At 39.5% G+C, this 13,189-nt stretch overlaps 1 protein-coding gene across 1 annotated transcript; it reads left to right on the plus strand.

Annotated features, from left to right (window-relative positions):
- Positions 1 to 3,844: 3,844 nt before the first annotated feature.
- On the plus strand, positions 3,845 to 4,429 carry LOC149844661 (cysteine-rich repeat secretory protein 38-like). Its single transcript, XM_089985765.1, has one exon. The coding sequence runs from the start codon at positions 3,845 to 3,847 to the stop codon at positions 4,427 to 4,429; it is 585 nt and encodes a 194-aa protein (XP_089841891.1).
- The last annotated feature ends 8,760 nt before the right edge of the window (positions 4,430 to 13,189 follow it).

Here is a 13,189-nt window from a genome sequence, read left to right on the forward strand (position 1 = left end):
TAGCCTTACTTTTTTTTACCTATACTTAAAGGTAAATAAGCAAACTTTTAGAGAGAGAAAGCAACTCTAATGCCATGTGAGCTTGAATAATTTTCTAAAAGGTTGAGCGTCTATCTTAATTATTTGAAACCTGAAGTGACTAAAAGCGAATTTGTCATATGTTAAGCATCTAAATGTAAATTACCTTATTTCAAAAAGTACGTGTTTTGTGACTTTTGTCCACATTTATTTTAGGTACGTGCCACTACTAAAAGTCAATTTAACTTCAATCATCTAATTAAAAAACTTGCTTCTTCTACTCTCCCTCTCTCATTGTGGAATGTCCAACAATATTTTAATATTATTTTCATACTATTATGCTATCTTCAATCATAAAATTAGTTTTATATGCCAAATTATAAGAAAATATACTTTTCTCAATTAAAAAATTAAAAGAGAAATCCCTGTCCTCCTGTCCTAAATTTCAAAAATTTTGAAAAAGAAAAACAATTGCATATTCATGCATCCTGTCCGTGTCCAGTCCACGCTACGTATAAAAACCAATCAATATGAAAGGGGTCTGCCTTTGGTTTTGATAGATAATCCCTTTAGGCCAATGTTGCCAGTATGGGTTTTGGCCTTGTATGGTTTGGCCAACCATTTAGGTGAATCGGTCAATACTGATACTCAAATGAATCGTTTTGAATTGGCCAAAAAATAATTAAAAAAATATTACGTGCTAATACATGAAATGTTAAAGCCATTAAAAAATATTAAAAAAATAAATTTAAGTATATATTTATTAAAAATAGCTGATTCAGGGGTGAAGCGTATCAATTTTCTGCCGTTGCTATACGTATCGGTCAATACGCACCGACATATGAGTTGACGCATGGGTTTGAGTTTATAGTATCCGCGGGTCCTTAACGGTTTGGGTGATAAATGCTGTGACTACGTAGCTGCTCAGGCACACTTTGGTTCTGATTTGTCACAGGCCTCGGGCCTGGACTGGGCTCGGTTCAAGTAGAAACCAAGTTGGGTCCTAACTGGGTATGAAAATTTTCAGCAATATCCTTGTTAATTTTGTTACAAGTGCATTTAACAGACACTATTGCTCATATAGTTGTTATATGTACTAAAATATTTGTTGGCCATATATTAGTATTTGACAATAGATAATTAAATTACTATGTTTTTTCATTGACACATGTATATTCGTTGTTAATATATATATATATATATATATATATATATATATATATATATATATATATATATATATATATGTGTGTGTGTGTGTGTGTGTGTGTGTGTGTGTGTGTGTGTGTGTGTGTGTCACACAAAAAATTTGCTATGCTCTAAAGATTAAAAAGACACCTGTGAGAATATTAAATATTAAATATTAAATATTAAAATAAAAAACCAAACTAGCTACAAGTGTTTTGAAGAAAATGGAGAACCTCACTTAATGTGTGGACATGCACACAAACACTCTTCAAAAACTTAATACAAAAAATCCCGGTGGTTTTCCACATTCTTTAATTCATCTGAAGCACAAGTTTCTCTACTTGCTGCCACCTTGAGACAAGCCTCAAGGTTCATATTTGTTGTGACATCCACGTTTACATGCACCGGTATAGCTTTTCCTATGCTACTATCTTTCCCTTCCATTGAAACTTAGAGCACGGGAGTCAATTTTCTTGTGCTGATCTCAAAACTCTTGGACTTACCTTACTGTAGCTACATTTTTTGTGCAACACATCATGCATCTGGACAAGGTAGAGTTGGTCTTTCAATCCACTCATTGATCTCCTTACATATTGTTTCATATAATGAATCGACTAAACGTTTTGGATTGAATGCAAATGTAACGAGTTTGCGATGCTCATTCATTGTGAATATTCACTGTGAAAACGAGAAAACAAATTAATTACCTTGCTCGCAGATGCTTTTGAGGGAGCAACCAAAGTATTTGTTGAACTCTTATTTTCACCAGCCATACAGGCTTTTTCCTCGTGACTGATGATGAACCAAGGGGTTAGGGCAGTTGGGTCGAAGAGAGTGATTCAAGATGAAGCAAAGCGGGAAATGGCGATTCACATTCTATGAAAAAAATATGTAGACGATATGCTTACAGGCAAAAAACTAGCCAATGACGTGTTGTCAGAGTGATTTGTTGTCTGAGTGCTGAAAGAGTGATGAATTTTGCGCAGTCAATCAAAATAAGAATATAGTTTAGTCACCAAAAAATCACCGTCAGTGATCAGATTGAGGATTGGGCCACATCGCACAGCAAAACCCCAAGTAATCGTGAATGTTTGAAAGAGCAATGTCTTTCAAACAGGGGGTAAATTGATTAGTGAGAAAGGGGCTCGCTAGTTTTTCTAACATTTGTAGCAAAACCCTAAGAAAGTGTGCATGCCCGGATAAGAAATGTATTTTGAACCTCAGAAGAGTGATGTGCATGCAGTTTTCGTGGAGCACAGAGCATCTGCAGGTACAACCTCATAAAAATTGTGAATCCTATATTCGCCTGTCAATGTGTGGTCGATGATGGAGGATTTTCCTTTGCCCAGTGAAAGAAAAGGAACCAATTCATATTGAGTCAATTTTTAAAATGGGTAACCCCTCAAAGATTGAGAAAAGAGACAGCGTCACTAAAGAAATACTTGAATGCCCTGTGAATATGTGAAGAATAGGAGTTTGAGAATGGATGATCTCTGGCCAGGTTTGGAGAAAGAACCATTTTTTTTTCAAAATGTGTATCTTCAAATCATCAATACGTTGTTTAAATGTCTTAGATCTGTGCGTGAGCCCCTCGCACATAAGTGGCTCTCTGAATATGAGATGCAGGCTCTTAAGATGTATCTTCTTAAGCAGCGCATGCATAGATTGTAGCTTGTAGACAATATTCTTTTGCCAATCCAGTAACAGATTTGCATCAAAGGGAAGTTGAGAATTTAATGAGTCCCATTTACCCCACCTACCCCTACAAGTTTTTGTGAACCTTGGATTTAAGAGAAGAAAATGGTGTTGGATCGAGATCTTTACTTAAACAGCACTCAAAGGGGCATTTGTAACATTCTCACTCAAGGGAAGCCTCTTTCCTTTGAAAGGACCACTTTGTAGGAAAAGTGCACATTTTTGCAGGAAAGTTCTTTTTTTTTTCATTTGGGTTCCACCATATGTTTTTTATAAACATATATTTGTTTCACCCTTTGTAAGAAAGATGCCTTATTTTCTATGAAAGCAAGCCTCTTTCATAGGAAAATGCATGAAAAAAAAATGGCCCCCGTTAAATTTTTCTCACATTCACGTGTTCTCTATTCTAATCTGAGAATCAACGAGGGAGATCAAAACTCCCGCGAAATCCGAACAATCCAAAAACGCCATAATGATATTTTAGAACAGAGTATTTTGACTTCACATCATGACCCTTGAACGAAACAAATTTTTTTAAATATTTTTTTGTCGCCTAAGAAGGTTCATTAAGATTTCGCTTTGGTCAACCTTCCCGGCTTCAACCAAGGTTTCTTCAACTTTGGTGGAAGCCAGCTCGTCAAATCCATCTCTGTAATCCAGGGAATGAAAAGGTCAACTCCCCCTCCATCTATCAATATGAATCCCTCGCTCTTCTTTTCTCCTCCCCAGTTCATAAAAGCCAGCGACTGAGCAGGATCCTCTTCCTAACCTTCCTTGCAAAACTTCAAAGGTTTCTCCCCTAAAACCCTGCTCTCTCCAATAGCTACAGGTCCAACCTTCTTGGCTGATATTCACCCTGAAAAAGCCTCCCAAGGGTAATTGGCAGCATCATATCCCAGAGAGAGAGAGAGAGAGGCTCAGATACTTTAACTTCCTGAGAATGATGGCAGTAAAACCTCTCCTCGTTGCCCTTGTAATAGCATTAGCAGCAGCCATGTTTCGTAGTACCATAGCTCTAGATTATTTTACTTTTACTCAATGCTACGTGAAAACAAAAGGCTTCAAGCCAACCAGCACCTTCGAACAGAGCGCGAACAACCTGTTTCTCGCTCTAAGCATCGATACGCCTGCTACAGGCTTCGCCACAGCGACCGTCGACCAGGTCTATGGCCTCGCCCTCTGCTATGGCGATGCGTCACAAGAGGACTGCAGAGAATGCGTCTCTCAGCAAAGATTTGAGGGCTGCGAGATGCCGATCATAAAGCGCGACCACTGCATGCTGAGGTATTCTCCTGAAAATTTCATAGGGACAATGGACACCACCATGAGCACTCTCTCCATCCGCAAAGAAATCGGATCAGACCCAGCTCTCTTCAACCGGCAGGTAGGATTCCTCCTCAACAAACTTACTGTGATCGCCGATGTTCGCGACAGGAGAGATCGAGTTCAATGCTTCCCAGAAGATTCAGGGCTACGTTCAATGCACAAGGGACATCTCCCCCGCCAACTGCAGCACTTGCTTGGCTAACGTGACCTCCGGGCTTAAGACATGCTGCGGCGGGAACACACAGGTTGTGTCTGGCGTGGGGAGTTGCCTCGTGAGGTACCGACTGCTCTCTTCAAACGCAGCAGGTATATAATCCGCGTCTCTATGTCAATATTCGTTTCTTCAGAATATAGGATTCTCTTTCAAAGAGCGGTTACTGTCATATCGTATATAACCAAATGTTGGTTATATTCAATCCACACCATACATCTTACTTGGTTACCGTGAGATATGTGAGGATCGGGCCAGTGGTGATAGAATATAACACCATATACAATATGACGGTAACTGCTCTCGCCATGAGGCAAGATCAGGTGCAATCACATTGCACAATTGTAACATGCCGCTGCACCCGAGCACTCTCCATCTGTTGTTGGGTTCCATGTCTCACAGGCCCATGGAGCGCACTCAAATGCAGCCGCACATTACATTTGTGCAATGTAATTGCATCTGATCCAGCCTCTCTTGCCACAGCAGATGTCAGTGGTTTCAAATCAAGTCAGGGATCTGACCAAGTCTGAATCCATGGATTCAGTAAAACGAACAATATTCAATTAATAATGGGATTAAGATTCAGTATAGAATACATTCAATTTGAATATAAATCAGAAACAAGTCCGAATCTGCTGGATATCAAAACCCGAAAACATGTAAACGCTACATTCAATTAAACATTTAAGCTGGTTGAATCCAAATTCAGCATTAGTTTTTTCCATCCAAATCCAAATCCAACATTGAAACTGATTAGGCAGTATCCAATCAGGTTGCATTCTATATTAGTGGACCGGAACCAGGCTTCGATGCACACCAAAAAATTAAGATCCAACAAATTCACTCAATTGTTCCAGTTCATTTTTTTCATACATTTTGTTAAGACATGATTCCATTCCCTTTAGCCCTGGCTTGGTTGAGGACAAATCAGGTGATAAGCATCACGGTCCATCGTTTCCCATGACAGCACTCAGCGAGCCACGGATGACATTATTAAGTACCATTACACTGGACGGTGACTGTGCTTTATCACCAACTGATGGTGATAAGCCTATCAACTGATCTCATCTCTGCTTGGTATGCAAGGATGGCTCGGGTGGGACATAGAAACAGACCTTGTTTGAACCAGGGTTAGGGCCAGCCTGAGTTTAATCCACATGTCATTAACCACAACCCAGCACCCTTGTCCAGTGGATCACAAATTATGACAATTTGTCTGATCCTTAAATCCCGAGCAAAATGAATAGAGGAAGCAGTGAATGGGAAACCTCTCTGCCTTTTGACACAGCATGCATGATTTCTTAAGAAAAGTTGCAATCCCCATCAGAACTGAGAATTATTAACAGAATTTAACATGGTTCAACCTGTCCAATGATAACAGGAACCAACACCCGCTTGTTCAGAAGGGATCTTCTTATCACCATCATCTCATTCTTGTCTGCAGCAGCACTACATCTTTGAATTCTTCATACATTCTTGTTACCGGGAGAGTGGCCAGTGAGAATTGAGTGGGGCCCGCATTCTGTTGCTGTGGGGCCTATGGAATGCTGCTGATTGGTTGGTGTCACAAGGGATCAGTCAAAGAGAAACCTATATCCTATAGTGAAATTCGTGTGTAATGGATTGATTGAATAGATTGTGAAATTAGTGTGTATTGGAAGGATTTGCAAGGAGTAGAGGGAAGCGCAAATACTGGATTTCATGGGAAATGGATTTCAAAAGAATTACCTTTCTACATGTGAATCCGCACCTAACTTTCATATACCGATTATCAAATATCATTGCATCTAGAAGATCAATGAATCCCGTTTCCAGATGCAAATCAAATCGATACTTTTCATATGTACAAAACTCAAAACCTCACCAAACTTGTCCAGCACCATTTCAAAGATTACTTTGGACATTTACAAAGTAATGATATCCACATGAACAAGAACTCGAAATAACAGTTGACAGCAATCCAATTATGCCTAAAATTCGTCAAGAGAACAATAACCCTCACAAAATTATAAACATGTTCCTTGACATACCAAAACACTATCTCTTCAACTAAACAGCATAGACCAGTGTTATAATAATGTACAATCAATAGTCTGACACACCCTTACATCTATCATAACAAAAAGTTGGTTATGTCTGCAAGTATCAATCGATCAAAAACAGCAAGTTTTAAACATTTCCTTTAGAATTCATCACTCATCAAATAATCGGACATACTCTTGCTTCATTTGTACATAAGCAAACAACTGCTCTGCACAAGCCTAGGATTCAAGACACCAAGTACCCGAACATTTGAAAATTCATACTCAAGAACTACACTTTCAGAATATTTGTATAGTAAAGCATCAACAGACCGACCAGTATGGTCAACAGAAAATAACGCAAGCCAATACACAAATTAATACAAAACATGAGCTACATGTATCCTGAACTATTAAAACATTGACAAAATACCGACTGCAACACTAAAGTATCTTTCATCTTTGTTTGCCTAAAGTCTTTTGGTTTCTTTTTATATAGTATCTTATCTCTCTCCCCCCCTCCCCCCGCCTCTCTCCATTATTTTGATGAACATAAACTTATACATGACTCTACACAGCTCTGCAGCTTTGAGATTGCAGATGGAGGTACATAAGAGACTCCATGGTGGTGATGACCATGGTCCCAAATATCACCCAAAAAATTCAATATCAAGAAAACAAAACTACGTAACAAGCAGATTCTAACCATAAACACAAATAAACACTCAAAAAAAAAAATTCCGAGAAAAAACAAGAATAACCTATTGTTTTACCTGTTCTCCTTTTGAGATTGAGAACCAGAGAAAAACAATGTTGCAGCAGTTTTCAGTGAGCAACATGGAGGAGCGTCAACATATATAGATAAAAAAATTGTTTCAATGTTCAAAATGGGATTTACTCAGGTAAATGCAGTAAAAAAGTGTGAACTATCAGAATTTTAGGGACCCACCAGATTCCCTGTGACTCAAGGAGTCCTAAATACCTCCTCATTACAAGGGGAGTTGATATTTGAAATATTGGGGAATTGGAGCTGGCAGATTACCAGGCGTAATTCACGCTTCCCACAGATCCTTATCCCAATAAGCCTCCACTACATCGGGGGTAGCCCAGCTCAACTAACTACCTCCGATGCCATCCCATCTCCTTCGACGACACGCTCCCAAACACAGCCTAAAAAGAACCCTACTTTTTGTTAAAAACTTAAGTGTTTTACTCTATGTCACATGGGTAATGGTGCGGGTGCGACGCGGGGGCGGCGTAATTTCAAAAATTTTGGACACGGGGACTCGGCTAATATATATATATATATATATATATATATATATATATATATATATATATATATATATATATATATATATATATATATATATATATATATATATATATATAAGACTCTGTCAAAGTTGTGCCCATTAGGGGACACGTGATGAGTTGTGGAGCTTGATTTAGAGTTTTTTTCCTTACAGGAGGGCGGTTCCCCCCAACGCGGGTTATATATATCATGGTTTTAAAACCCCACTGACTCGTCACTCATGTTAAGTTTATATTTTATATAAAATATATAAATATGTATATATACTATGTATATTTTATAGTATGTTATCAATATATTATATATTATATGCACTATATGATATTTTTTATAACATTTTAATATATAATCTATGTCACAGGGACTCGGCAAAACAGATGCCGCACCCGACGCGATGCGGGATCGCGTGCAGGTGCGGCACCGGGTGCGGTCAACACGACCTTGGGTGCAATCAACGCACCCAGGGTCATTTTTGTCCACAATTTTGGGCGAAAAAAAAAATTCCCCCCGATGAAAAGGAGGAGAATTAGGGCAAAAAAATTTTTTTTGCCCTAATTTCTCCTCTCTCTCCCCCTGAGCTCGAGCTCTCCCATTGCCGCCCCAGCTCCGCCGCCCCCAGCTCCTCCTTTCCTTTCGCAGGTATGTCTCTCACTCTCTTCTTGGGTCGGCTGGGGAGGGGTCGAGCACCCCCCCCCCCTCTCTCGGTCTCTTGTTGGGTCGGCAGGGGAGGGGCTGAGCCTCCCCTGCTCCCTCGTTTTTCGGCACAAGAGGCGGGGCCGAGCCCCTCCCCTTTATGTTTTTCTTTTTTGGGTCGACAGGGGAGGAGCAGAGCCCCTCCCCTTTATGTTTTTCGTTTTTGGGTCGACAGGGGAGGGGCCGAGCCCCTCCCCTTTATGTTTTTCGTTTTTGGGTCGACAGGCCCCTCCCCTTTATGTTTTTCTTTTTTGGGTCGACAGGGGAGGGGCCGAGCCCCTCCCCTTTATGTTTTTCGTTTTTGGGTCGACAGGGGAGGGGCCGAGCCCCTCCCCTTTATGTTTTTCTTTTTTGGGTCGACAGGGGAGGGGTCGAGCCCCTCCCCTTTATGTTTTTCGTTTTTGAGTCGACAGGGGAGGGGCCGAGCCCCTCCCCCATCTGTTTTTTTTTTCTTTGGGTTGACAGGGGAGGGGTCGAGCCCCTCCCCCATCTGTTTTTTTTTTTTTTTTTGGGTCGACAGGGGAGGGGCCGAGCCCTTCCCCCATATGTTTTTTTCTTTGGGTCGACAGGGGAGGGGCCGAGCCCCTCCCCCATCTGTTTTTTTCTTTGGGTCGACAGGGGAGGGGCCGAGCCCCTCCCCCATCTGTTTGTTTTTTTCTTTGGGTCGACAGAGGAGGGGCCCATCTGTCTTTTTTTTTTTGTCGACGGGGGAGGGGCCGAGCCCCATCTGTTTTTTTTCTTTGGGTTGACAGGGGGGCCCTCCCCCATCTGTTTTTTTTTTTGGGTCGACAGGGTAGGGGCCGAGCCCCCCTCGCTCTCGCTCTCGCTCTCTTGTTGGGTTGGCAGGGGAGGGGCTGAGCCCCCCTTCTCCCTGTGTTTTCGAATTGATTTGAAAATTGTAATGTATTTTTTTTTGTGTTTTCAAGATAAAAATGACGGATAAAGAGAAAGGACTTGCGTCATCCTCATCCCAACATGTGAGTTCTGCTGCTAGTATTGTTGATAGTTGCAGTGGGATTGATGATGTGGGGCCACTATGGATACATGTAGATAAATTTGCAAAAACTGAAGAAAGAGGTGGTGGAAACAAAAGATTTCGATGCAAGCTCTGCGAAAGAGATTTTGTTGGGTCTTACACAAGAGTGATGGCTCATTTGTTGAAGATACCAGGACATAGCATTTCAGCTTGCAGAAAAGTTGATGAGGCAATGCGAAGGCAATACAAGAAGAATATGAGAAGAGAAAGGCAATGGTTGATTCTTCTGCAGTCAGTGTGCCATTTGCAAGCCACCAAGAAGATGCTGAAAAAAAAAGAAAAGTCAATCTAGGAGGTAGAGGAACGATACAAGCAGCATTCAATACATATGGAAGAGAAGAATTAGATAGAAAAGTTGGGAGGTATTTTTATTCTGGTTCACTCTCATTTAATGCGGCTAGAAATCCTTATTGGAAGGATTTAGTAATATCCTTGGCAAATTGTAATTTGAGTGGTTATGTGCCTCCAAGTTCAGAAAAAATACGAACCACACTTCTTGCAGAAGAGAGGGCAAACGTGGAGAGGTTGCTAGAAATTAAAAAATATTCATGGGAGCAAAATGGAGTTTTCATTGTGTCTGATGGATGGACAGATATTCAAAGGCGTCCATTAATCAATTTCATTGCTTGTTCGCTTAGTGGCCCAATATTCTTGAAAGCAGTTGATGCATCTGGGGAATATAAAAATGCAGAGTATTTGAAGGGATTGTTTATAAAAGTGATAAAAGAAGTGGGTGATCAGAAAGTGGTACAAATCATTACAGACAACGCTCCGGTTTGTAAAAGTGCAACGTTGAGTTTGGAGAGTGAGTACCCTCATATTTTTTGAACTCCCTGTGTAGCACACAACTTAAATCTAGCCCTAAAGAGCATATGCAACCCCAAAGAAGAAGAAAATTCACAAGCATATGCTTTATGTTCATGGATTGAAGATTTAGAAAGAAATGTCAAAAGCATTAGGAATTTTGTTGTTAACCACCATCGTGCTAATGCTATATTTAACAGGCATTCTGAATTGAAATTGTTGAAGGTCGCTGAAACACGTTTTGCGTCCATCATTGTGATGATAAAGAGGATTAAAAGAGTGAAGAATGCTTTGATTAACATGGTGACTGATGAAAATTGGACATTCTATCGTGTTGATGATGATATGAAGGCTCAAGAAATTAAGAAATTCATTCTTGATGATGAGTTTTGGGACAGAGTGGTATACTTCCTTCAATTTACGCAACCTATTTGGGAAATGTTAAGAGAAGTTGATAAGGATGAACCCATGCTTCACAGAGTTTATGAAATGTGGGATAATATGATTGAAAAAATACAAGTTATAGTTTTCATGCATGAAGAAAAAAATCCTGCATTGGATGATTCAGATTTTTTTAATCATATTCATTCAATTTTAGTCAGAAGATGGGATAAGAGCAACACTCCTTTGCATTGCATGGCATATTCTCTTAATCCAAAATATTATGCAAATAAGTGGCGGGCTGGTGGTATTGGTCGTGTCCTTCCAAATTTAGACCCAGAGCTATCAAGACATAGAAATATGTGTATGACAAGACTTTTTCCAGAAGCATATCTTCTACGTCAAGTCACACAAAAGTTTGGAAAATTTTCATCTTCGAGATTATATGCACCGGCATTATTCGCGAGAGAAGAAAATAATATAGATCCTATCACATGGTGGTCAACATTTGGATCAGAAACACCTCTTCTGCAACGTCTTGCATTAAGATTGTTATCGCAGCCTGCTAGTTCATCTTGTTGTGAAAGAAATTGGAGCACATATTCTCAAATCCACAACATGAATAGAAATAAACTCAACAGCAAGCGTACAGAGGATTTAGTATATGTTCATTCAAATCTTCGATTACTTTCGCGAAGCAATGATGAATACAGGTACTAATTTGCTCTCTTAGTTATTTGATTATTTCTTAGTTTTCATTTAAATATACTTGTATTGTATTTATCATTTTCAAATTGGGTTTATAATGCAGACAAGGAACATCCAAATTTTGTGATGTAAACCGAAAAGAGTGTGACTTCGAGGGAGAACATGAATTCAACGTAACAAACATGGATTTAGCTGAGCCCAGTATTCCTTCTAATGATGCATTTGATGATGAAGAAGAAAATTATTAGCATCCATTACTTCATCAGGATATACTTTGGTATGTAATTTAGTTCTTTTATGCAATACTTATTTGATTGATATTTAGGTCGATTTATGTAATTGCTTTACTTATTTGATTGATAATTTGATATTTAGGTTGATATACTGCATGCATGATGAATCATATTATGAGTTTATGTTACTGTTAAATGTTAAACTGTTAAAACTTCAAAATTATATATATATATATATATATATAATTTTTTTTTTTTACATTTTTGCCCCTGCCGCACCCCCGCACCCGGGTTTTTTGGAAGTGCCGAATCCCCGCACTCGCACCCGCTCCCGCACCCGTACCCATGTGACATAGTATATAATATTATTAATGCATGTATAACTATATTTTTATATGTAATATACATAGTATTTATATTATATTTCATATAATATAAGCAATTATGTTTATAATATATCATATATGTATATATATATGCATGACTCGGCAGAGTCATAGGCAAACTCGGCTTAGTCATGCTAAAACTTGGCTGACTCGGCCATGACTCGGCCTAGTCAACCCATGACTCGGTCGAGTTTTGTGGGCGAGTTGTACTGGTTTTTAACCTAGTACATGAACGATCCGAGCCAGCAGGTTGACCCGACGAGTTTTCAAACTATGATATATATATATATATATATATATATATAAACATATATAAAAAATTGATTTTTTTTAGTTTTTTGCCCTAAAATACGTAAGAAGGTAGGCATTGCATCCATTGAAAATAAGATGAGAGAGAATCGTTTACGGTGGTTTGGACTTATTCGGCGAAGGCCTAATGATGCTCCAGTTAGAATGATGGAGAAATGGGAAAATATATTAGTTAAAAGAGGTCGGGGTAGGCCTAAGAAGACTTGGATGGAGATGATAGGAAAGGATATGAATGCTTTGAACCTCACCGAGGACATGGCATTGGATAGAAATGATTGGAGAAGGATTCATATGGAAGACCCAGAATGATTTTTTTATTTGGTTCATATCGCCGACCCCAATTGTTTTGGGATGAAGGCATAGTTGTTGTTGCCCTAAAATAAACGAAAATAGAATTGGTCAAAGTTGACCGAGTCCAAAATATGGACGAACTCGAACCCGGTGCGTTGACCGAGTCTGACTCTTCGTTGAGCGAGTCTGCCCCGTGTCCAAAGCTGCACCCGTGTCGAGGCGTGTCGACGCGAGTGCGTGGACCCCCTAGCCGAGTCCGTGTGACATAGGTTTTACTAGATTTTGGTTAGGTGACATTTATTTTTTTATTTGAGTGATTGTAGTGAGCATAATCTTGTAATTTTATTTTATTTTATTGAATGTATTGTTAGTAGGCTTCGCTGACACACCAAAAAGATATCACCCTCCTTCCTTGACTAATCCTTTCTACCGTCCAAAACCATCTCCCTCTTTTTTTTACTCTGTTATTTCCACCAACCCACTATCCTTTTGAACATGCTTCAACCCACAACTACTTCCCTTCCCAAACCTACCTTATCATATTTTATTCAAATTCATGCTCAACCCTTCCCTA

This window comes from Nuphar pumila, chromosome 2, assembly GCF_984573655.1.
Source record: "Nuphar pumila chromosome 2, dmNupPumi1.hap1.1, whole genome shotgun sequence".
NCBI lineage: Eukaryota > Viridiplantae > Streptophyta > Magnoliopsida > Nymphaeales > Nymphaeaceae > Nuphar > Nuphar pumila.